The sequence below is a fragment of the Phyllobates terribilis genome, unplaced genomic scaffold (genome assembly GCF_046119375.1).
Source record: "Phyllobates terribilis strain yellow unplaced genomic scaffold, ASM4611937v1 Scaffold_3__8_contigs__length_932513732, whole genome shotgun sequence".
NCBI classification, from domain to species: Eukaryota; Metazoa; Chordata; class Amphibia; order Anura; family Dendrobatidae; genus Phyllobates; species Phyllobates terribilis.
Window position 1 is genome coordinate 342,700,478 of NW_027362763.1, and position 24,465 is coordinate 342,724,942.

Below are 24,465 nucleotides of genomic sequence, written 5' to 3' on the forward strand. Positions count from 1 at the left end.
TGGTAAAATGGCTAGGACGTGAGTCTGCCGAGCACGCAAAGAGAATCAGAGACATTGATGTAAATTGTCCAGATGTTGGACTCAAAAGAATTTGGAATAGACTTGATGAATGCTACGGCTCCGTAGAGGTTATAGAAAGTGCCTTGTTTAAGTGAGTAAAAGACTTTCCTAAAATTGCTAGCAAGGACTATTCAAAGCTTAGAGAGTTAACTGACTTGCTAATGGAGTTGCATGTAGCAAAAACACAAGGGGATCTTATGGGGTTGACATTTCTTGACACTGCTAGAGGTGTGAACCCCATAGTTCAAAAGCTCCCAGACAACTTGCAAGACAAGTGGCTTATGCATGGTTCTAGGTACAGTATAAACAAATTAACAATTTACCATTTCCTCCATTCGATGTGTTTGTAGATTTTGTCTCTGAACAAGCAAGAATTAGGAATGATCCTAGCTTTGATTTCACGCTGTCATGTGCCGGTACCTCTGTAAGTAAACCTCGTAGAGCAACTATAGAGGTCCACAAAACTAACGTTTCCTCCACAGGTTCTGCTCACAAAGAGTTCAGTTCCCGTCAAGGAGAAGATAAATCCAAGGACCCAAGCAGACAGTGTCCCCTACACAAGAAGCCACATTCCTTACTTAAGTGCAGAGCTTTCAGAGAAAAGCCATTGGAAGAAGGGAAGGCCTTCCTGAAGGAGAACCACATCTGCTACAAATGCTGTTCTTCAACATCCCACTTCGCCAGGGACTGTGAGGTTAGTGCAAAGTGTGTCGAATATGACAGTGCTGGACATAACACAGCTCTACACCCTGGACCACCAATGGGGACTCTGCCCCAAGTCCAAGAGCATAGTGGGGAGCTAAAGGAAACGAATACCGATGCTCCAGCAATTACTTCTAAGTGTACAGAAGTTTGCGGAAACCTTAAAGGAGGCAAGTCCTGTTCTAAAATTTCCTTAGTGAGAGTTTACCCAGCAAACAGAAAAGACAAAGCCGTCAAAGTATACGCGATTTTAGACGATCAGAGTAACAAGTCGTTAGCAAAGTCTGCCTTCTTTGATAGCTTTAACGTCAGAGGACCCAGTGCCCCCTACTCTCTGAAGACTTGTGCCGGTATTGTAGAGACAACTGGTAGAAGAGCAACAGGTTACGTAGTCGAGTCTTTAGATGGCAAAATGCGTCTGCCCTTGCCAACCATACTGGAATGTAATCAGATTCCCGACAACAGGTCTGAAATACCTACGCCTCAAGTAGCATCGCATCATCCTCATCTGAAGCGTATAGAATGCCTGATCCCCCACCTTGATTCAGAGGCTCAGATAGTCTTACTCCTTGGGAGAGATATCCTACAAATTCACAAGGTTAGACAGCAGATCAATGGCCCTCACAACGCTCCATATGCCCAGAGACTTGACCTAGGATGGGTCGTCGTAGGAGAAGTCTGTTTAGGAGGTGCACACAAACCAACAACGGTCAACAGCATGTTTACCAGTACGCTTGAGAATGGACGTCCATCTCTCCTTCAACCGTGTGAAAATCACTTCTTCATAAAAGAACTACCGCAAGGCACTTCAGCACCTAGTATCCTAGCAAGTCGTGCCTATGATGATTGCATTTGGGATGGCGACCAAGATCACCTTGGGTGTACAGTCTTCCGCAAAATGAAAAAAGACAATCGTACAGCAATGTCGTTTGAAGATAGACTGTTCCTAGAGATGATGGAGCAAGGAATGGTGCAGGACGAAAATAAGTGCTGGATTGCACCCCTACCCTTCAAGCCTTGAAGACAACGCATGCCTAACAACAGAGAACAAGTTTCTAAACAATTTATCTCCCTCAGGCACAGCTTCCGTAATAAACCAGAGATGAAGGACCATTTCTTTACCTTCATGGCAGAAGTGTCGGCCATCATAAATGCCATACCATTAACTCCGATGTCCAATGATCCTGATGACCCAACTGTTCTCACCCCAGTCATGTAGCTTACCCAAAAGACCGAACCTAATTGCTCTCCACCCGGAGAATTTAATGTTAAAGACCGTTACAAGAGTCAATGGAGACAAGTACAGAATCTCTCCAACACCTTTTGGGACAAGTGGAGGAAACAGTACCTTCCTACTCTGCAACCGAGGAGAAAGTGGCAAACCAGCAAGCCTAACCTCCAGCCCGGCGATATAGTACTAATGAAGGACTGTCAGTCTCGAAGAAATGAATGGCCATTAGGTCTCATTACCCAAACGTTCCCGAGTAAAGACAGAGTTGTACGTAAAGTTGAAGTTAAAACAGGGAAACAAGGCGAGGCAAAATTGTTCCTCAGGCCAGTAGGGGAACTCGTCCTCTTGTTCTCGTCTGATAAACTCAATAGTGACGTCGGTTGACGGCAAACGGGGAGTGTCCTGTCCTGACAATAATGCCAGGCTATTGAAATACATGTTTATGTTCATTACACATTCTTATGTATTGAACTTTGTTTGTTTGGTAACAGCACCATCTGCTGACCATTTAATGTAAACGTTTTAGTTTCAGTTTGCAATGTATTTTGGGAGTTTCTGAGGCATTCTGGGAATATTGCAATGCATTGTGGACTTGATATTATGACACTGCAGAAATACCAGCAGCCATTTCTTGCATTCTCTTGAAGAGGTATCAGACCACTCATCTCCTGTCTTATGCTCCTCAAACAGTCTGTCCTAAGCATAGTTGGTAAGTTACTATCTATGTGTTAGTAACACATAGACACAACCAGGGTTGCGGAGTGGCGTTGGAAGAAAACACATACTCAAGAAGACTTCACTGCATTCAAACAAGCAACGCTCGCATTCAAATCAGCACTCACCTCTGCTAAACAGGCCTACTTCACAACCCTCATATCCTCCCTATCCTACAACCCCAAACAGCTATTCAACACTTTTAACTCTCTCCTCCGCCCTCCACTGCCCCCTCCGACCTCCCTCATCTCTTCCGAGGAGTTTGCCACACACTTCAAAAACAAGATTGACCAAACACGGCAAGTCTTTACTGTCCAACCACCACAGCCCCTTTGTTTTCCACACCATTTCCTTAACCCCATAACCTCCCTTCCCAACATCACGGAAAGAGACCTTACTCGTCTCCTCTCCAAATCACACCTCACCACATGTGCACTCGACCCCATCCCATCCCACCTCCTCCCCAACCTCACCCCCGCACTCGTCCCATCCCTAACCCATCTCTTCAACCTATCACTATCCTCTGGTACCTTCCCTGCTGCCTTCAAATATGCCACAATCATGCCCATCCTCAAAAAGCCATCCCTCAACCCATCCGCCCTGTCCAGCTATCGCCCCATATCGCTGCTCCCATTTGCCTCCAAACTCCTTGAGCAACACGTTCACGCCGAACTTTCCTCCCACTTTTCATCTAACTCTCTCTTCGACAACCGACAATCCGGCTTCCACCCCCACCATTCCACCGAAACTTCCCTTACCAAAATCACCAATGACCTGCTCACAGCCAAAGCTAACAGACAATTCTCTGTACTCCTTCTTCTTGACTTGTCCTCTGCTTTCGATACAGTTGACCACTGCCTCCTACTACAGATCCTCTCTTCCTTTGGCGTCAAAGACCTTGCCCTCTCCTGGATCTCCTCATACCTTTCTAACCGCACATTTAGTGTCTCCCACTCCCACGCTACCTCCTCATCCCGCCCCCTCTCTGTTGGAGTCCCTCAAGGCTCTGTCCTAGGACCCCTACTCTTCTCAATCTATACCCTTGGCCTGGGACAGCTCATAAAATCCTATGGCTTCCAGTACCATCTGTACGCTGATGACACCCTGATCTACCTCTCTGGCCCAGACGTCACCTTTCTGCTGTCCAGAATCCCAGCATGTCTATCAGCCATATGCTCCTTCTTCTCCTCCCGCTACCTCAAGCTCAATGTGGACAAAACTGAACTCATTATCTTTCCACCATCTCGCATATCCTTCCCACCTGATCATTCTATCACAATAAATGACATCACTCTTTCCGCTGTACCGACAATCCGCTGCCTCGGAGTAACCCTTGACTCTGCCCTGTCCTTCAAACCCCACATCCAAGCTCTCGCCACCTCCTGTCGCCTCCAGCTCAAAAATATTTCCAGAATCCGTCCTTTCCTCAACTCTAACTCTACTAAACTGCTTGTGCATGCCCTCATCATCTCCCGCCTCGACTATTGCAACATCCTCCTCTGTGGCCTCCCTGCTAACACTCTTGCACCCCTCCAGTCTATCCTCAACTCTGCTGCACGACTTGTTCATCTCTCGCCTCGCTACTCCTCTGCTAAGCCCCTTTGCAAATCGCTTCACTGGCTCCCATTCCCCCAGCGTATCCAGTTCAAACTACTAACACTGGCCTACAAAGCCATCCATAACCTCTCTCCTCCGTACATCTCTGAACTAATCTCCCGATATATTCCCTCACGTAACCTCCGGTCCTCCCAAGACCTCCTTCTCTCCTCCACACTTATCTGTTCCTCACCCAATCGCCTCCAAGATTTCTCCCGAATATCCCCCATCCTCTGGAATTCTGTGCCTCAACACGTCCGATTATCCACCACATCCAGATCCTTCAGACGGAACCTGAAAACCCATCTCTTCAAGAAAGCCTACAGCCTGCAATGACCCTGCTGCCTCCTCAACAACACCGAAGCTACTGCAACCCCCAACCTAATGTCTCCTCCCCACTCCTGTAGAATGTAAGCCCGCAAGGGCAGGGTCCTCTTCCCTCCGTACCAGTCTATCATTGTTAGTTTGTTTACTGTAAGTGATTTTATTTGGTATGTAACCCCTTCTTATGTTCAGCACCATGGAATCAATGGCGCTATATAAATAAATAATAATAATAATAGTATGCAGTGCAAGAGGTACAATGCACATTAGAAGTATGTTGATGTATTAAATAGGTGTCATCAGTTTGTATTACCTCATGTTACACTGTATTGCAGATTACCTGTATCTATGTATTGTACAGTATATGTTCTGAATACCTTGTTATTACATCCTATAGTTTCACCCTTTCCTGTCAAATCTACAATCAATAAAAGAAGGTTACAAGTTCACAGCCTCTCTTTTTCTTAAAGAAGACAGGGGGTTTAGCTATATGTCTCACTGCACACAGTGCTATCGTGTGAGGACAGAACACCTAGGAAACACATCCATTTTTGTAATTGAATAAATTCTTGTTTCAAGTCATCATTGGGTTTACATTATCTGCACTGTTGCATCCGTGTACCTGTTTACAACTTTGCGACCTGTGCAGGCTTGATGTCAAGTTTTCATTTCTCACTGTGGCCTGGGACGCTGTGAGTGACAACTCAGCTGCCCTATGGGATCTGGAGTATGCTTGACTGTTGGTTTTGTGAGTGACAGTCAAGTCATCCAATCTGATACTGGGGCGTGCTGGGCTGTCAGCATTTTGATTGACACTTTGTACAACCCTCCACCAGGTTGTAAAAACTGCAAACAATCTAAGAATCCAAGGCACAGGGTAGTCTCCTTCAAAAAAGTTTTATTGACACCAGTGTACACACAAAAAAAAATGACATGAGAACATCAAGATATCATTTATGGAATAGTTAAAAATAAATGTGTTTCTATAGCAAAGCACAATAAAAAAAATAAGGACATTTTCACATATATAAATATATATACAGTATATATATATATATATACATATATATATATATATATATATATACATATATATATATATAGTATTTTTAAAATTATAAGAAACACTTTTTTCCTCAAAATTTGGGAGGAAAATGGGGTGCGTCTATTAATGTGAAGGTATGGAATTTTCCCTGGGGGCGGCGTCAGTGGAGCGAGGTAACAGATTCATGTGGCTGCGGCAGGAGTGGGGAGATGCTACAGGCCCCATCTTCTCAGAAGAAGTTGGCGGTGAGCGGAGACCCCTCTCCCGTACATAGCCCTGCTATAGGGTTTTGGGAAAATGGCCACCGAAGCATGCACAGATTGAGATCTCAGTCTGCACATGCACATTTTCCCGAAGCCCACCACAGGGCTATGTATGGGAGAGGGGACCTCCGCTCACCGCCGACTTCTTCTGCGGATGGGGCACGCTTCATCACCCCACTCCCATTGCCACAACCGCCCAAGTCCTCCTGAATCCCTTCTGAGAGGATGGGGCCTACAGCATCGCCCCACTCCTGCAATAGTCGCAGTGATGGTTTGGGGAGCCATCTCATCTGCTGGTGTAGGTCCACTGTGTTTTATCAAGACCAAAGTCAGCACAGCTGTCTACCAGGACATTTTAGAGCACTTCATGCTTCCCTCTGCCGACAAGCTTTTTGGAGATGGAAATTTCATTCTCCAGCAGAACTTGGCACCTGTCCACACTGCCAAAAGTACCAATACCTGGTTTAAAAACAACAGTATCACTGTGCTTGATTGGCCAGCAAACTCGCCTGACCTTAACCCCATAGAAAATCTATAGGGTATTGTCAAAAGGAAGATGAGAGACACCAGATCCAACAATGCAGATGAGCTGAAGGCTGCTATCAAAGCAACCTGGGCTTCCATAACACCTCAGAGTTGCCACAGGCTGATCGCCTCCATGCCACGCTGCATTGATGTAGTAATTGATGCAAAAGGAGCCAGGACCAAGTATTGAGTGCATTTACTGAGCATACATTTCAGTAGGCCAACATTTCGGGTTTTAAAAGCATTTTTGTGTTTTCATTGGCTATAAGCCATAATCATCAACATTAACAGAAATAAACACTTGAAATAGATAACTCTGTTTGTAATGACTCTATATAATATGTGAGTCTCACTTTTTGTATTGAAGAACTGAAATAAATTAACTTTCTCATGATATTCTAATTTAGTGAGATGCACCTGTAAGTCTGTTCGTTGCTATCTGTTTGCAGCAATAAAAAATACATGCTGCAAAATAAAACGCAAGCATGGATGAGCCTTTAACCAATTACTTTAAAGCACAAAAATAGATAAATCTACTGTACATGGACAGACTATTGCTGGCTTGCAATGCTCTAAAATTATTTTTTGCTGTTACATTACTGACATCTGGTGGGAAATGAGCAGAATATCATCTAAAGATTTAACATATTTTTTAACCATTATAAGTTAAAGTGCTGTCTTAGGATTGATTGGTATTAACGAGGTTGTCCAAGCATATAATATTCATGATCTATCCTTAATCTAATATTGATTACCTATTCTAAGGATAGATCATTAATATGATATACCCGGGCAATCCCTTTAACCCCTTCAACCCCAAGCCTGTTTTCACCTTCCTGACCAAATTCCAGAAGCCCTTGCCCAGAGTGAACAACCAGCTGGTGATGCAGCAGAACATATGAGCAGAGGCCCAATAAGCTGGCGGGGGTCAGTGGGTGTGGTCGGAAAGTTGAGCCATGAGATGAGTGTGTTTATATTGTCTTTTCAACCTTTCGCCAGCTAGATGGCTAACAGCAGGAAAGTGAGGTAATCTTAGTGCTGAGCAGTGCTCTCGCTAGCAGCTACTCTGTGGACACAACCCAGGGCATTCATAACGACTTTTATAAATCATTGTTATGTGTTATTAAAAATAAGAAGTATTTCCAGTAATACCTAACTAGATTCCACCTTTAATTCTTTTTAAATGTTTTCTTTGGAATATGAAAGCCACATCCTGATTGGTTGGCACAGCCATCTTTTTCTTCACTTTTCTAAATATGTTCTCTTTATTTTTAAGTCTACATTGTGATAAAGTTTTACATGGTTTATATTTAAATATTTACATGGTTAAATATTAGAGCCTTAAATAGGGATGAGTGAACCCATAGAAGGTTGGGTTCGGACAAACTTGAGTCCAAAGTTCGGTTTGGGTACTAGAACTTGACCCCTGTAAGTCAATGGGGACTGTAAAATGGCTGCAGAATGGCTGTAGTAAGGGTTAGAGGGCTGCAAAAGGAAGCAAAATGGAGGAAAGAGCAGGACAATTGCCCTGCAAACAAATGTGGATAGGAAAATGACATAACATAGAATTAAAAAAAAATAAAAAATAATATTGAACCAGGAGGCAGAGGTCCAAGTGAAGGAGTGAAACACTGTCTTGCATGTGTAGTTTTCTGTATTTGTTAATAAATAACTGAAAAAAATTAAGCGGGATCCCCACTACTTTTAATAACCAGCCAAGGGAAAGCAGACAGCTGTAATCTGATCTTGTAATGCTGGGAAGGGGCCAATATCCATGGACCTACCTAGTCTATTAATATCCCCCAGCTGTCTGATTTGCCTTTGCAGGTTATTAAAAGTGAAGTGATCCTAAAAAAATGACATGGAATCCCTCCTATTTTTAATAACCAGCTAAGGTAAAGCAGACAGCTGGGGCTGATATTAATAAGCTGGGAAAGGCCATGGATATTGGCACCTTCCCAGCCTAACAACACCAGCCCTCAGCCACCCCAGAAATTGCACATCCATTAGATGCACCAATTCTGGCGCTTAGCCTCGGCTCTCCCCGATTGCCCTGGTGTGTTAGAAATTGGGGAAATGGGGTTGTGGGGTTGATGTCAGCAGCAGTCACTGACATCAAGCCCATGGGTTAGTAATGGAAATATGTCTTTCAGACACCACCATTAGTAACCCATTAGTCAAAAGAAATAAACACACACACAAGTTTTTTATTTGAAAAAAATTACTCCCTGACAATATCCTTCTTTCACCCATTTATTAAAAAAATAATAATAATCCACACAGGTCCATTGTAATCCAAATGGAGGTCCCACGACGATCTCCGTCTTCTTCGTCCATTGTATGGAGCCCCGTTCAAAGAACGAAGCACCACAGATTGGAGCAGCAGCCGCTGCTGGGTCTCCCATTGCACGCCACAAGACCCAGCTGCTGTGAACTGATTGAGTAGTTTCTTTCTTTTCATCTCCATCTTATTCAGATGCCAAGGTGACTTTTCACATCCACAGCTCTTCTCTTGCAGACTTCCCTCTTCTCCTATCTTCTGCAGCACATCCCGACATGCCTTTAAAAATAAAGTATTATTAAAATGCCCTCTGCATAAAAATATCTGTCCATATTATGACCTAAACAAGGACCTAAGTGAGCAAAATGAAGTCTTTCTCTCAGAAAATTATTGCAGTTACATGTTGTGTTATGCACACGTTTATTTCCTTTGATTGTATTGGAACAACACAACAAAAAAAACTGAGAAAAAAAGGCACATTGGACATAATTTCATGCAAAATCCCAAAAATGTGTCGGGAAAAATTATTGGCACGATCAACTTAATATTTGGTTGCACACCCTTTGGAATAAATAACTGCACTCAATCGCTTCATATAACCACCAACAAGCTTCTTACACCTCTCAACTGGAATTTTGGCCACTCTTCTTTTGCAAACTGCTCCAGGTCAATCATATTTAAAGGATGCCTTCTCCCAAAAGCAATTTTAGGATCTCTCCACAGGTGTTCAATGGAATTTAGATCCAAACTCATTGCTGGCCACTTCAGAACTCTCCATCGCTTTGTTTCCATCCATTTCTGGGTGCTTCTTGAAGTATGTTTGGGGTCATTGTTCTGCTGGAAGACCCATGAACTAGGAAATAAATGCAGCTTTCTGACACTGGGCACTACATTGTGACCCAAAATCCTTTGGTTATCTTCAGATTTCATGATGCCTTGCACACAGTCAAGGCATCTAGGCAGCAAGACAACCCCAAAACATTTTTGAACCTCCACCATATTTTACTGTAGGTACTGTGTCCTTTTTTTGCAGGCCTAATCATGTTTTCGGCAAACAGTAGAATGATGTGCTTGCCCAAAAAGCTCTATCTTGGTCTCATCTGTCCACAAGACACTTTTCCAAAAGGATTTTAGCTTACTCAAGTTTTGACAAACTGCAGTCTAGCTTTTTTTATGTCTCTGTGTCAGCAGTCCTCCTGGGTCTCCTGCCAGAGCGTTTCATTTCATTTAAATGTCAGCGGACAGTTCACGCTGACACTGATACACCCTGAGCCTTCAGGTCAGCCTGAATTTCTTTGGAACTTAATTGGGGCTGCTTATCCACCATCCAGACTATTCTGCGTTGCAACTTTTCATAATTTTTTCTCTGTCATTTACATCCAGAGAGATTAGCTACAGTGCCATGGGTTGTAAACTTCTTGATTACGTTGCTTACCATGAAAAAAGGAACACCAAGATCTCTGGAGATGGACTTGTAGCCTTGAGATTGTTGATATTTTTCAACAATTTTGGTTCTTAAGTCATCAGACAGTTCTCTTCTCCTTTTTCTGTTCTCAATGCTTAGAGTGACACACACAAACACAAAATGCAAAGATTGAGTCAACTTCTCCCTTTTTATCTAGTTTCAGGTGTGAGTTTCATATCGTCCACACCTGTTACTTGCCACACGTGAGTTTGAATGAGCATCACATGCTTGAAACAAAGTGGTTTACCCACATTTTTGGAAAGGTGTGAATAATTTTGTTTGGCCCATTTTGGGGCTTTTGTGTGAAATTATGTCTAATTTGGCTTTTTTTCAGTTTTTTTTTGTGTTGTTACAATACACACAAAGGAAATAAACATGTGTATAATAAAACATGTGTAATTGCATTAATTTTCTGGGAGAAATACTTCATTTTCTGCAACAATTTCAAGGGTGCCAACACTTTTGGTCATGACTGTAGGTGACACCGAAACTGCCATATACTTCACATAGGATACACAGAGACTGCTGTATATACATCACAGGAGACATGGGGCTGTAGTATATACATCACAGTAGACACTTTGGGGCTAAAATATAGACATCACAGGAGACACTTTGGGGCTGCAGTATATACATCACAGGAGACATGGAACTGTGGCATGGACATGACAAGAGACATGGGTCCATGAAATAGACATCACAGGAGACACTTTGAGGCTGCGGTATATACACCACAGGAGACATTTTGGAGCTCCGGTATATATACCACAGGAGGCACTTAGGGGCTGCGGGCATGAGGTTCCTGCCATAAAAATACAAGATGGGAATACCCCTTTAAGTGTGCGCTCAGATCTGGTAGATTTAATACGGATTTGAGGGGCAGATTCCCCATAACAAATTTGCTGCATAGTACGATACATGTGGATGGAGTCATTTTCCAGCATTAAAAAAAAATATATATGTGTAAAAGAAGCTTAAATCAATTTTCCTTTGATATAAAACATAACCTCCTGCCCATGAATGTATCTTGGGGAAACAGAATAGAATAAAAAAATGAGATGATGGCGCTAAAGGACAATTTTGCACAGGGCACCATTCATCCCATTTCTGGCCCCAATCACAATACACAATAAATTGTTGGTCATATATACATTTTGAATGCAATAGGAGCATTATCAATCTGTTAGAGTTATTTTGGAATACTATCCATCAGAAATGTATTAAAGTTATACAGGTGTTACTACAAATTTGTTTAGTATTTTAGAGAAAAAAGTAAGTCTGCCATTAATCCAGGGCTATAAAATGCAAGAAACAAAGGAAAAAATCAATGTCATTAATACTATTTGCAGGGTAGTAAATGCCAATACATCACAGCTGTGAAAAGAGGGAACCCCTTTAGGCACAAACTGGAATTGCACTAATGTAATCAGAGAAATACACCTTTTAAGGACGATGACATCGACTTTTTATTGCTGCTCGTAGGTTATAAATATATTGCCACTAGGCACAGGTATGGGAATGCCGTGATTAATAGAGTCATCAGATTATTGGTGTACAAAATAATATACTTAAATCGTGACTTGGCAATTGTTCAGATCAATAGCTCAATGAGTTTTCTAGCCTTCAGCCATGTTCAGTAAATCTGTGCATCTTTAGAAAAAAATAAAGTGCCTTTCAGAATGCCAAGTAGTAAAAACACTGCCAATGTAGTCACCGTCTTTCTTTCTTTCCAGAGTAATGATCTCTATTAACAAACATATCAAATATGATATGCTAGCCGCATTGACTATGACTATGACTATCAGGTTTTCATGTCCTTCTAGCTATACGTACGGCATTGTCACTCACTTTGATTAGAAAGGATGCATACTTTTATGAGTCTCTAATACTTCCAATACCTTTGGCAACAATATGATCAGCTGGGGTATCATCAATTTTACCCATAGTTATCACACACTTACCACCAATATCAGGGTTGCCACCAGAAATTTCAGGGCAAAATTTTCGGGCCCCCTTGAGACTCCAACCAGGCTCCACCCTAGATTCGCTTTCACCCATCGAACATTCCACAGTCCCACCGCCCACTCTTGGAAAAACTCCACTTCTGCACCACGTCCTCACCAATCACACATTCACAGTTCCCATGGAACACCAGATCACATACATAGCCATCAGCTTTTGTTTTGGCCAAAAGATTTTTTAAGCCTGCCACCACATGTTAGAATCTTTTGGCCGGGCCCTATGCTACTCTAACCTATTAAAACATTCTTAAAATACCCATTACTCATTTTAAGTATATTTTTATTTATTTTTCTTTAAGGGAATGTGTCACATACATTTTTTTTAATTACCAATAATACCACATACAAGGGACAACTACCGTCACACCATGGCCAGACCACATATTACCACCACATAGTGACTGAATAATACCATGTACAAGGGAAAAATACTGCCACACCGTGGCCAGACCACATATTACCACCACATAGTGACTGAATAATACGACATACAAGGAACAAATACCACCACACAATGACCAGACTTCATATTACCACCACACAGTGGCCGAATACTACAATACTGATCATTTGATCATTAATAAAAATGCACAATACTAATATTACCATAAGTGCCATTATACACAGGAGCTCTGTATATAGTATGCAGTTTATAGTGTAAGTGCACAGGTAATACAAGGACTAACCAGTTACTTTATACCCAGGAGCTCTGTATATAGTGTCAGTGTACAGGTAATACAGGGATCAACAGTGACATTATACACAGGATATCTGTATATAGTGTGAAGATAATACAGTGATCACCACTCATCAGTGACATTATACACAGAAGCTCTGTATATATTGTATAGTGTAAAGGTAATACAGGGATCAACAGTAACATTATACACAGGAATTCTATATATAGTGAGAGTGTACAGATGATACAGAGATCACCAGTGATATTATAGACAGGAGCTCTGTATATAGTGTCAGTGTACAGGTAATACAGGGATCACCTGTGCCAACATACACAGGAGCTCTGTACATAGTATACAGTGTATAGTGAAAGTGTACAGATAATACAGGGACTCACCAGTGACATTATACACAGGATCTCTGTAAATAGTGTGCAGGTAATACACGATCACCACACATCGGTGACATTATACACAGAAGCTCTGTATATAGTGTATAGTGTACAGGTATTACAGGGATCACCGGTGACATTATACACAGGAGCTCTATATATAGTGTCAGTGTACAGGTAATAAAGGAATTACCAATGACATTATACACAGGAGCTCTATATGTAGTATGTAGTGTACTGTACTTCTTTAGGAGATGTTCTATGGACTCATACAACACAAACATTCTACAGAGCTGTAATACAGCAAGCCTTAAAGGGGTATACCCATCTCATATACAGTACAGACCAAAAGTTTGGACACACCTTCTCATTTAAAGATTTTTCTGTATTTTCATGACTATGAAAATTGTAAATTCACACTGAAGGCATCAAAACTATGATTTAACACATGTGGAATTATATACTTAACAAAAAAGTGTGAAACAACTGAAAATATGTCTTATATTCTAGGTTCTTCAAAGTAGCCACTTTTTGCTTTGATGACTGCTTTGCACACTCTTGGCATTCTCTTGATGAGCTTCAAGATGTAGTCACAGGAAATGGTTTTCACTTCACAGGTGTGCCCTGTCAGGTTTAATAAGTGGGATTTCTTGCCTTATAAATGGGATTGGGACCATCAGTTGTGTTGTGCAGAAGTCAGGTGGATACACAGCTGATAGTCCTACTGAATAGACTGTTAGAATTTGTATTATAGTAAGAAAAAAGCAGCTAAGTAAAGAAAAATGAGTGGCCACCATTACTTTAAGAAATGAAGGTCAGTCAGTGCGAAAAATTGGGAAAACTTTGAAAGTGTCCCCAAGTGCAGTTGCAAAAACCATCAAGCGCTACAAGGAAACTGGTTCACATGAGGACCGCCCCAGGAAAGGAAGACCAAGAGTCACCTCTGCTTCTGAGGATAAGTTTATCCGAGTCACCAGCCTCATAAATCGCAGGTTAACAGCAGCTCAGATTAGAGACCAGGTCAATGCCACACAGAGTTCTAGCAGCAGACACATCTCTTCAACAACTGTTAAGAGGATACTTTGTGCAGCAGGCCTTCATGGTAAAATAGCTGCTAGGAAACCACTGCTAAGGACAGGCAACAAGCATAAGAGACTTGTTTGGGCTAAAGAACACAAGGAATGGACATTAGACCAGTGGAAATCTGTGCTTTGGTCTGATGAGTCCAAATTTGAGATCTTTGGTTCCAACTACCGTGTCTTTGTGCGACGCAGAAAAGGTGAACGGATGGACTCTACATGCCTGGTTCCCACCGTGAAGCATGGAGGAGGAGGTGTGATGGTGTGGGGGTGCTTTGTTGGGGACACTGTTGGGGATTTATTCAAGACTGAAGGCATACTGAACCAGCATGGCTACCACAGCATCTTGCAGCGGCATGCTATTCCATCCGGTTTGCGTTTAGTTGGGCCATCATTTATTTTTCAACAGGACAATGACCCCAAACACACCTCCAGGCTGTGTAAGGACTATTTGACCAAGAAGGAGAGTGATGGGATGCTACGCCAGATGACCTGGCCTCCACAGTCACCAGACCTGAACCCAATCGAGATGGTTTGGGGTGAGCAGGACCGCAGAATGAAGGCAAAAGGGTCAACAAGTGCTAAGCATCTCTGGGAACGCCTTCAAGATTGTTGGAAGACCATTTCCGGTGACTACATCTTGAAGCTCATCAAGAGAATGACAAGAGTGTGCAAAGCTGTCATCAAAGCAAAAGGTGGCTACTTTGAAGAACGTAGAATATAAGACATATTTTCAGTGGTTTCACACTTTTTTGTTAAGTATATAATTCCACATGTGTTAATTCATAGCTTTGATGCCTTCAGTGTGAATGTATAATTTTCAAAGTCATGAAAATACAGAAAAATCTTTAAATGAGAAGGTGTGTCCAAACTTTTGGTCTGTACTGTAGGTGTGTCCAAACTTTTCGTCTGTACTGTATATATTTATGTCATATCCACAGAATATGTCCAAAATATATAGGTACCTGTATCTATCTCAATAATAGGGCTTGTAGTCCATGCTATCGGTGGAGAGGTTGTCATAAGTCCCATAAAGAACAATGGGAATTCCGACCACCTCCCCACAGATAGAGATGTGTGTAAGGGCCCAGGTCTCGAGAGGGATGCTGGTTCTTATACATTTATGGCAAATCTTGTGGATATGCCATAAAGATATGAAATGGTAATATTCATTTCATAAGAAGTGCTTTTATATTCATTGTCATGCTAGAGATGTGCTGTCTGTTCCATTTAATAAACGCTCAATTTGAAGTAAAAAGCTTTAACAGGGTCCAGCACTTTTGCTTGTCATGGTAAGGCCGGTGTCCCACTAACAAATGGCATCCGATGCGAGAGAATCCGATGTGATATGCTAATGACACTCAGCTCCTGCTCTGCTGCGAGCGGGAGCCGAGTGTCAGGCTACTGTGCTCCGATACTTTTGCATGAGAGAATCGCAGCACAGGTGCGGAGGGGATGGAGAAAGTAATTTCTCCATCTCCTCTGTTGCTGGTGTCGGTGGCAATCGCACGGTGATATCTGAGGGCAGTGTGATGTTTCACACGTACCCATAGACTTATATGGGTGCGTCCGATCCGAATCCAGCATGCAATCGCAGCATGCTGCAATTTTTTTTCAGTCCGATTGCGAGCCATTCGGAGCTGAAAACAAAAACACCACCGAGCACACCATCATAGGATTAAATTGGTACAAATGCAATCCGATTTTTTATCGGATTCCATTGGTCTGATTTAATCGCAAGTGAGAGCGGGCCCTAAAGATTGCATTTTGCTGAATAAAATCATTAAAAGTTGTTTTTTGATTGTATACAGAGACAAGCTATGTATAACATTTGCACAAGACTGTATCTCCATGCTACTGCTCTCTAGTGATGGCCGACTACCACTACTGGGCTCTTATTTTATTTCTGTTTCTTCCCTGAATATTCAGTTGTTTTGTTTTTTTTCTTTTAAATCTGTCATATGGTTCCACAAATTTGATCTACTTTATTTAGCTCTATTTTTACCAAGGGCTGCTGCTCACAGGATAATTATATGGAGCAGCCTTAAGACAAGCCCCAGAGTAAAGAACATAAAAATGGACACTATACCAATATCTCTGGAACAGTATTGTGGATTTGAAGAAAAATGAATAAAGTAAGAGCAAAAACTCTTTAAACTGTTGACAGGATGAATTTTCAGCACAGATTTTAGGGTTTGCTCACATCTGCGTGTAAAATCGATGAGTGCACTATAAGAAAAAAATCACATTGCACTCGCAACAATGTTATTCAATTACTCAGTGTTCATCTACAAGATTTTCCCAACCTTACTGACATCAGCGCTCGCAGTGTGAGAAATTTTTTACACTGAGAGCACTGACGTCAGTAAGGTGACCGGAGTTCATAGCTGATGAACTCCGGTCACCTTACTGACGTCACCACTTGTCACTACAGGCGCGTTCTCACGCTACTGTCAGTATGTTCCAGCTGGCATGGTGTGCAGTTGCATTACTGGTTGTAGCAGAGTTGGAGATTGTCGTGGGACGTGGGATGGATTTACAACAGACCCCTTTGGAAAATTTGATTTGTTAAAGGTAATAAATGGTCAAAAGAGGGTCATGGAGTGCTTTGTACAAATAAAGGACTTTTCTTTGTGTGTGTTTTTTGCTTTAAACTTATGGGGTTAGTAATGGAAGTTCTTGTAGACGCCTCTTCATTACTAAACCCCGGGCTTGAAGTTAGCTGACATTACAAAGCTGACATTAACCCCCAAACCATTATCTTGCTTTGGCATTGCACCAGGGCAAGTGGGAAGAGCTGAAGCTAAGTGCCAGAATTGGCGCATCTAATGGATGCGGTATTCCTGGGGTGGCTGAGGCCTTTTTAATAACCTGTAAAGCCTAAGTAGACAGCTGTAAGCTGATATTAATAGCCTGGGAAGCTTCATGTTTATTTCCCTTCCCAGGCTATTAAGACCACCTCTCAGCTGTCTGCTTTCCCTCAGCTGGGAAAGCTTAAGAAAACTAAGGGGGCCCCACACCATTTTTTTCTTTCATTTATTTGCTAAATACAAGTACAGGAAACTACACAAGCAAAGCACTTATTTTATATCGCACTGACAGATATAAGGAAAGAAAGCTATCTGTCTATCTATCTTCTATCTATATCTGTATATAAGATTGTTTTATTAGCTAGAAAACTAGCTTGAAATGATATAGAGAATTACTGTATGTAAAAGCTGATGTTATACGGATGCTAGGTGAGGAAAAAACGCACACTCACATAGCACTCACATGACATGGATGCTAGGTGAGAAAAAAAACGCATGACACTTGCCTGACACTTTCCAACTTTTCTGGCTGAGAATCTGAGCTACTTTATATACGAAGATGTGAGCATACCCTCACTGTCATTATGCTTGTAAACTGTGCAATAAGAAATGAGTGAAATAGTTGCCATCCAAGTAATATTCAAGCATGTTGTTAATCCTCCTTTTAGTGTGTGGGTTACCACGGTTTTCCCGAACAACCCTTGCAAGGATTTCACGTGGAAGTACAGCAATGAAAGGAATCTCTCCCTGGATTGCCATGCTTTCCCGCGCCTCCAGTAACAGACCTTTCTGTGGTGGATCTCTGATTGGTAAGGACAACTGCACAAGCAGAAATGTAGAATTCCACAGTTTTCGGGTATTATAAAAAGTGAAGGTTCCCTATTGGTCATATTCACACATGAATAATTAATTTACACAAATGGAGCTTGCTGTGGGAACATGCGAATGCATAGAACTAACTTTTAGTTGCAGAAAGTTCTGAACGTGTCTCCCCCTTGTGAAACCTCCCTTAGCGAATCTATTAGAACCTGCACTAAAAAGGAACCGCGGGCAGAATGAATAAGAGACCGGCTCCCACATTACCAATATACATGTTTAACTCTGAAAAACTGCAGGATTTCAGAGAAAGACATAATTTATAGTGTGGAAGTGGACGAAGTTTAAGAGGCACAGATAGACTGACTGGTCTCTTCTTAGGCTAGGGCTACACAGCAAGTTTGGCCGTAACACCTTTTGCAAGACCAAAGTTCGCTATGTTTCACTGCTACATCACAGCACAATACAAACTAATGGGGTCGAATTGCGACATAGAGGGTTTCAAAAAAATCCAACGCAATTGGACTTCTTGCAGCTTGCATGTCACGACCGCAGTATCCTCAGGATTGCAATGTGACCCCAATCACTTGTATTGCACTGAGATGTAGCAGTGAAACATAGTGAACTTTGGTCGCGCCTCAGGTATCGTACCAAAGCCACGGTGTAGCCCCAGACTTATGCATACACAATCAGGAGAAAATTGTAGCGAATATTTCTGAAGTGCATTAGGGCTAGTGATGCATACTTTCATTTTCAAATGTTCATTACCTAATCTGAAAGATTGCCCGACATGAGATAACCTTTCTTTTTTTACATGTTAAAGGGATTTTTCAGAACCTGTATATTGCTGGCATATCCTTAGCGTAGAACATCAATATCAGATCTCTGGGGGTCCAACATCTGGCACCATCGCCCATCAGCTGTTTGCAGCTGATGTGTACTGTGTACAGAACTGAAATACCACGACGCCATACACTGCGTAGTGACCACTCCTAGATACTGCAACTCAGCTTCCATTGAAGTGAATGCTAGCTGAGCTGCAATACCCGCGAACATCCACGATACAGTATATGGAGGTGTCATGTTCTTGCTATATATGCTTTGTATATCTGTCCAATGGTGAAGCAGTACAGCTGATTGGTAGGGTGCCAGGTGTGAGACCTCCCACTAAGCTAATATTGATGACCCCTGCTAAGAATAGGTAAGCAATATATAAGCCCTGAACATGCATTTTATCATAATTTACAAATATATTTTAATCATGAATAATGGTCAATTGCAGTTTTGGAGAAAAACTGTTTTATTTGCTGCAAATGTACCAGTTCTTTGAATGCTGAGTGTCGTGCCCCCGTGGGCCTTACTGTTTTGGGACAGTACATATCACGGTGGCTGGCTCAGGGCGGACAGTGCACAAAAAGGGGTAGCGATTATTAATAAAAGTTCTGAGAATTCGTGACGCCACCTGTGGTGTCTGGTGATAGTCACCAGCACTGCGGCAGTCCACTGAGGCAGGTGACAAGGCAGCTAAAGATGGTACAGCTCCCCACAGGTGGAGCGGGCCTCAGGGCAGTGTAGATAGATAGATGGTGGGTATGCTGGGCGTTGTGGTGCAGGTAGTTGGCGCAGCCGGAGTAACGGACAGAGACAGGGGGTTTTGCTTCGTTACCTTTACTGGCACAGCTGATAGATATGGTCCAGGGTACTCTAGGTGAAGGGCGCACTTTTGGACTTATCCCCAGGGAGCGGGTATAAGGCCTCCTGATCCGTGTCTGCCTCTGTGTAAGCTCCTGGCCAGCCTGCAACTGTGCCTAGCTTATGTCTCTTGCTTTTTCTCTACCTATTGCTCTGAAGTAGGACCTCCGGTTGGTAACCACTTTCCCTGGACGTCGGGGCCTTCGTGGTTCCTGGTCCTGTATGTGTCTAGCTTCAGGTTTGCCAGGGACTTGTAGTCCTCCTGGGATTCTGGTTACCCTTACTGGGCATAAAGGGTCCCTGTAGGCTCGGACCCGGTGTCCGGTAGATATACTGGGGTGAGCCTGGTATGCTCCTCTGCCCCCTTTATCACTCCTTTCTTCCAGTCGCCTTTGGCCACGCTCGGGGCCCTCACTAGGCTTCAGTACTGCTGGAGGCCTAGCTTGCCTCACACAGCAGCCTGCGTGCTCCTCTCACTCTGAGCACTCACTGTAAACTGATACTATTCTGAGCTGCCTAGCTCCACCTTCCCTTTATATATCCCTATCAGGGCTTCCTCTGCTGGTATGAGATGGAAGGTGGAGGTGTTTGCATGTAGTGAGGGCTTCCTGTGGAGAATTCCATCCGTGCAGCCTTCTGGGTTCTGTGGCACCATGCGCAGCAGGGCGCCACACTGAGCTCTTTATAAATCAGCCCTCACGATTGATTGGCAGCTTTCAGTGTACACAGTGCATAGTCAGAAAGCTGTCAATCATCGTATTTGGACTACCTTGCAGCTGATTTACTAATCCTCTAGTGATAATCTCCTGCTGATTATTTATAAACATTTTATGAAAACTACACCAATCAGCCCAGTCAGTGACTTTTAACTGAGCCAGTTAATCTCCCTAATCACATGCCAATATAAAGTAGGGGGGCTCTCTCAGGACAAATGCAGAAGTGCAGCTTCCTGGATGACTGGACAGCTTTGACAACATAGCTGTGTTTATAAGTAAACTATAAGAGTAGGTTTCATTAAATTTATATGATAATATTTGCAAACCTATAAACTCTTTGAAGGCCTAGATAACGCGTATATACTGCAGTGATTTTAAAATATTGTACATTCTAGTTTTGTGAATTAATTGTATACAAAATCTAGGTGATAAATGGATTGTAACAGCTGCTCACTGCCTACATCATGAATTGGAGAAAGAAAATGCAGTCCTTACGCAAGAAGACCTTTTAACTCCATCTTCTTTCAACATTATTCTAGGTAAGTGGATATTAGAATCAATGCCAACACTTTGCTGTCATCTTTAGGGCTCATGCAGACAAGCATATTATTTGGACATTTGCTATCCGATTTTTTAATCTTGCATCCGAGTCTCGAATGAGATTCACACATTCTAGTCTATGGGTGCGAGAAAAAAATCATATCCCACACAAACCATCAGAGTGGCATCTGATATTTACAGATAGATTTCTATTATAAACCTAGGAAACTTGTATGTGATCATGTACATGTTTTAATGTAGTTGTATGAAAACGGATTGCACATGGATGTCACACAGACTTAAAAAATGGACACATGGATGGCACATGGATTAAATTAGAAAAAAATAGTCTACGTTTTCTGAATCAAAATAACAATTTCTTATATGCCTTGTTTGAACATGGCCTTATGCAAAATAACAATGGAAACCACCACAGGTGGGCACCATAAAACCCCCCGCAAAAAAACAATGTAAGCAGCTACTGGTAAGATGAGTCTCTGCACCCAAACTACTAAATAAATCCCAAAAGTATAAATGATATCCTGCTCTTGTGCACCAAAAACAAAAAACAGGGTGAGCATAAAACACTGCATTTCGAAACCTTTAAACTTTACTACTGTACGGGCAAATCGTCCCTAAAAATGCCATAGTTGCCACAGTCAAATGCAAACAAAGACCACATCATCAAGTAATAACAGTAGCATGCTCACTATTAACAACCAATTGATTTAATAGTATGCTTTTAGGACATTAGAATAATTTACAACTTGTACTTGTCATACACAATTTGTATATGACAGGGACTTTAATATTACAGGCGGTGTCCTCTCAGGACAATCCTATTTTATATGCTCTTTTATACATGGCATCATACAAGGGGTAAAAGTTCCTACTGTTTAACAATGTGACACTGGTGAGTGTGGATCCACTGCGTCACTAGACAGGCTTATCCTGGTGGGGTATTCACTAGAGCCTTTGAGGATAGGCTTGGTGGCCGGTAGTCACCAAGTACCACTCCAGGGCAGTCACCGGGTCTGCATCAGCTGACCGGAGGGTCAGAGACACGGGTACGATGTACAGAAGGATTGAGATGAAGATGTGGTCAGACAATCTGAGGTCAGGGCAGGCAGCAAGGGTTCAATATAGGAGAGGTCAGGAGAGGAGACATCAGGATTAACGGGTAGACACGCCGGGTCAGAAAACAGTGTCAGACAATGCAAGAAAGCACCTTACAGGAATCTAGACAGAAACTGAACTAGAACCTTAGATCAGGCGAGGAGTGGTGGGAGAAACTGCTTAGTAAATCCCCTGCTGCTTCGGGATAGGGCAGAGGATGTCACCTCTGCAGGACATGAGGGGGTTAAATACTTGTGTAAAGTGTCCGCGCCTCCCTATGGCCAGGTAGAGACTTACAAGCAACAGGAGGAGACAGCAATGTTGGAACTGTTACAAAAGGCAGCTCAGCGAGACAGCCTACGACTGGGGAGAGCAGAGCGGTGACCGTAGTGAGTAGGGCGGCACTTACCATTATGTGCAAGTCACTGGTGTGACAAACATTGACATTTTCCTTCATTGCCAAGATGCCAAGGAAAGCCTCTTTAATAAAAAAAAATAATATTATTCAGATGATACATTTCAATTTATGGGCATTCGCATTGGCAGTTAATTTTTTAAAATTCACAAATCTATATTCATAAGGTTATGGGGGACAGACAAGAAATGTGATCATACATACTTGTGGATGTTTTTATTTGCTTGCAGCACATCATTTTCTGTTGAGTTTATCGGGGAAGTTAAAATTCGCACAAAAAAATATTTTATCCGGATTGCATTGTTCATTGCTTGTTAGTCCACAGCAAAATCGGCAATTCCAGGAAAAAAACATATAAAGTTAAGAAATATCTGTATACTGCATGCTGTTGAGTTTTCCGCTCTTAACAATGTTTCAATGTCAGTTTCAGTGCATCCAAGCCTGTCTGAAGGGAGTGGTCACATGAGATAAATTGTCACATCAGGAGGCTAGGATGCAGAGAAAATGGCTGCAAGATCTACACAATATGGTTCAGATGTGCCGCAACAGACTTCCTTTCACATAAAGGGAATTTGAATACAAAGATCCATATTTATTTAATTTTCCTTTTGCCAGGAAAACACAGGACTTTCAAAACTGATGATACCGAACAAATGCTCCAGGTCAAGAACTTTGTTCTGCATCCCAAATACAACAGCAGTATATTTCAGAATGATGTTGCCTTGGTCGAGCTATCCAGTAAAGCTTATCTCCATGATTATGTGATGCCTGTTTGCTTACCAGAAGTTGAAGTTCAGCCAGGTACTGCAGGTTCTACTTACAGAATGGAAGGATTGGATAATGTAATCATTCACAGATATGTGATACATTTTTAATTATTGGATACCAAAAATGTAAATTATAATAATCAGTGAAACAAATTATATTTCTGGACTTTCAGATAACTTTGTAATAGTGAGTGGATGGGGCAAGCAATTCTTGAAAAAGCAGCCCGAGGCTCTTCTGGAGGTATTTCAACTTTCTTTCTCTCTTATTTAAAAGGGTTGTCCATCCTTGAGGATATTTTCAGCAAGCCTTGCAGCTTGACAAATCCTAACAATGTGTATTGTACACTCCACTAGAATTCTGTTTGCTAGTTACAGCAGTCATTAAATGATCTCACGTGTGCGATTTGCATAGTAGCCATCACTTTTTCACTAGAATCAAAGCCACTTCTATCAATAGAATGTTTTGAGAAGCTGCTGAGACTCTATTCGGCACTTGACTGCAATAATGCAAATCGCATACTTGTGGTCACGTGAAAACTGCTGAAAATGCAAGTGAAGCCAAATCCGAACTATCTGTACATTAAACACAAATTTCCTCAGGGATGGGCAACCCCCTTTAAGATCTGTAATGTATTGTATTTAGAAGATACAGAGAAAATACCATGTAAACATATTTATAAAGAAAAATACACTGGAAATAAGGAAATGGTAACAAAATGCAAAGTTAATGAACAAAAGAGGAATCTAAATCAAATCAATATTTGATGTGACCACCCATTATCTTTAAAACAGCGTCAAACTTCTTTTAGAAACACTTTCACAATGTCAGCAATTTTTTTAGAATTGTACTGTTTGAGTAGCGAAATATACCAAACAGGTGATAGTGATCGACATTTTCATATGTACGTTGAAACACCGTCATTAACTGAAACAGAAACAGCTGTATAAAAGGCTTAAATGTGAGTGAGAAAGAGCCAAATTCTACTACAGAGGTGGGGTTAATGAAAGCAGTTTAATTTCACAGGTCATACACCATAGCAAGACTGAGCAATAGTAACAAGACACAAGGTAGTTTCACTTCATTAACAAGGTCTCTCCCAGGTACAGCTTTCAAAGCAGACTGGGGTTTTAAAGAAGCACTCCCTTCTCTTAATATAGTGCAATCAACATATTTTATTGCACTATGTACTTACAATTGCTCATTTTGCCTTTCTACCC

At 41.9% G+C, this 24,465-nt stretch overlaps 1 protein-coding gene across 2 annotated transcripts in view; it reads left to right on the forward strand.

Annotated features, from left to right (window-relative positions):
* MASP1 (MBL associated serine protease 1) overlaps positions 1–24,465 on the forward strand; it is a 215,992-nt gene that overhangs the window by 164,735 nt on the left and 26,792 nt on the right. For both annotated transcript variants that reach the window (XM_073675203.1, XM_073675202.1), the window contains exons 11-14: positions 17,854–17,994; positions 20,835–20,948; positions 23,096–23,281; positions 23,421–23,488. In XM_073675203.1, coding sequence (XP_073531304.1) covers positions 17,854–17,994; positions 20,835–20,948; positions 23,096–23,281; positions 23,421–23,488 — 509 coding nt within the window. The remainder of the gene's footprint in view (positions 1–17,853; positions 17,995–20,834; positions 20,949–23,095; positions 23,282–23,420; positions 23,489–24,465) is intronic.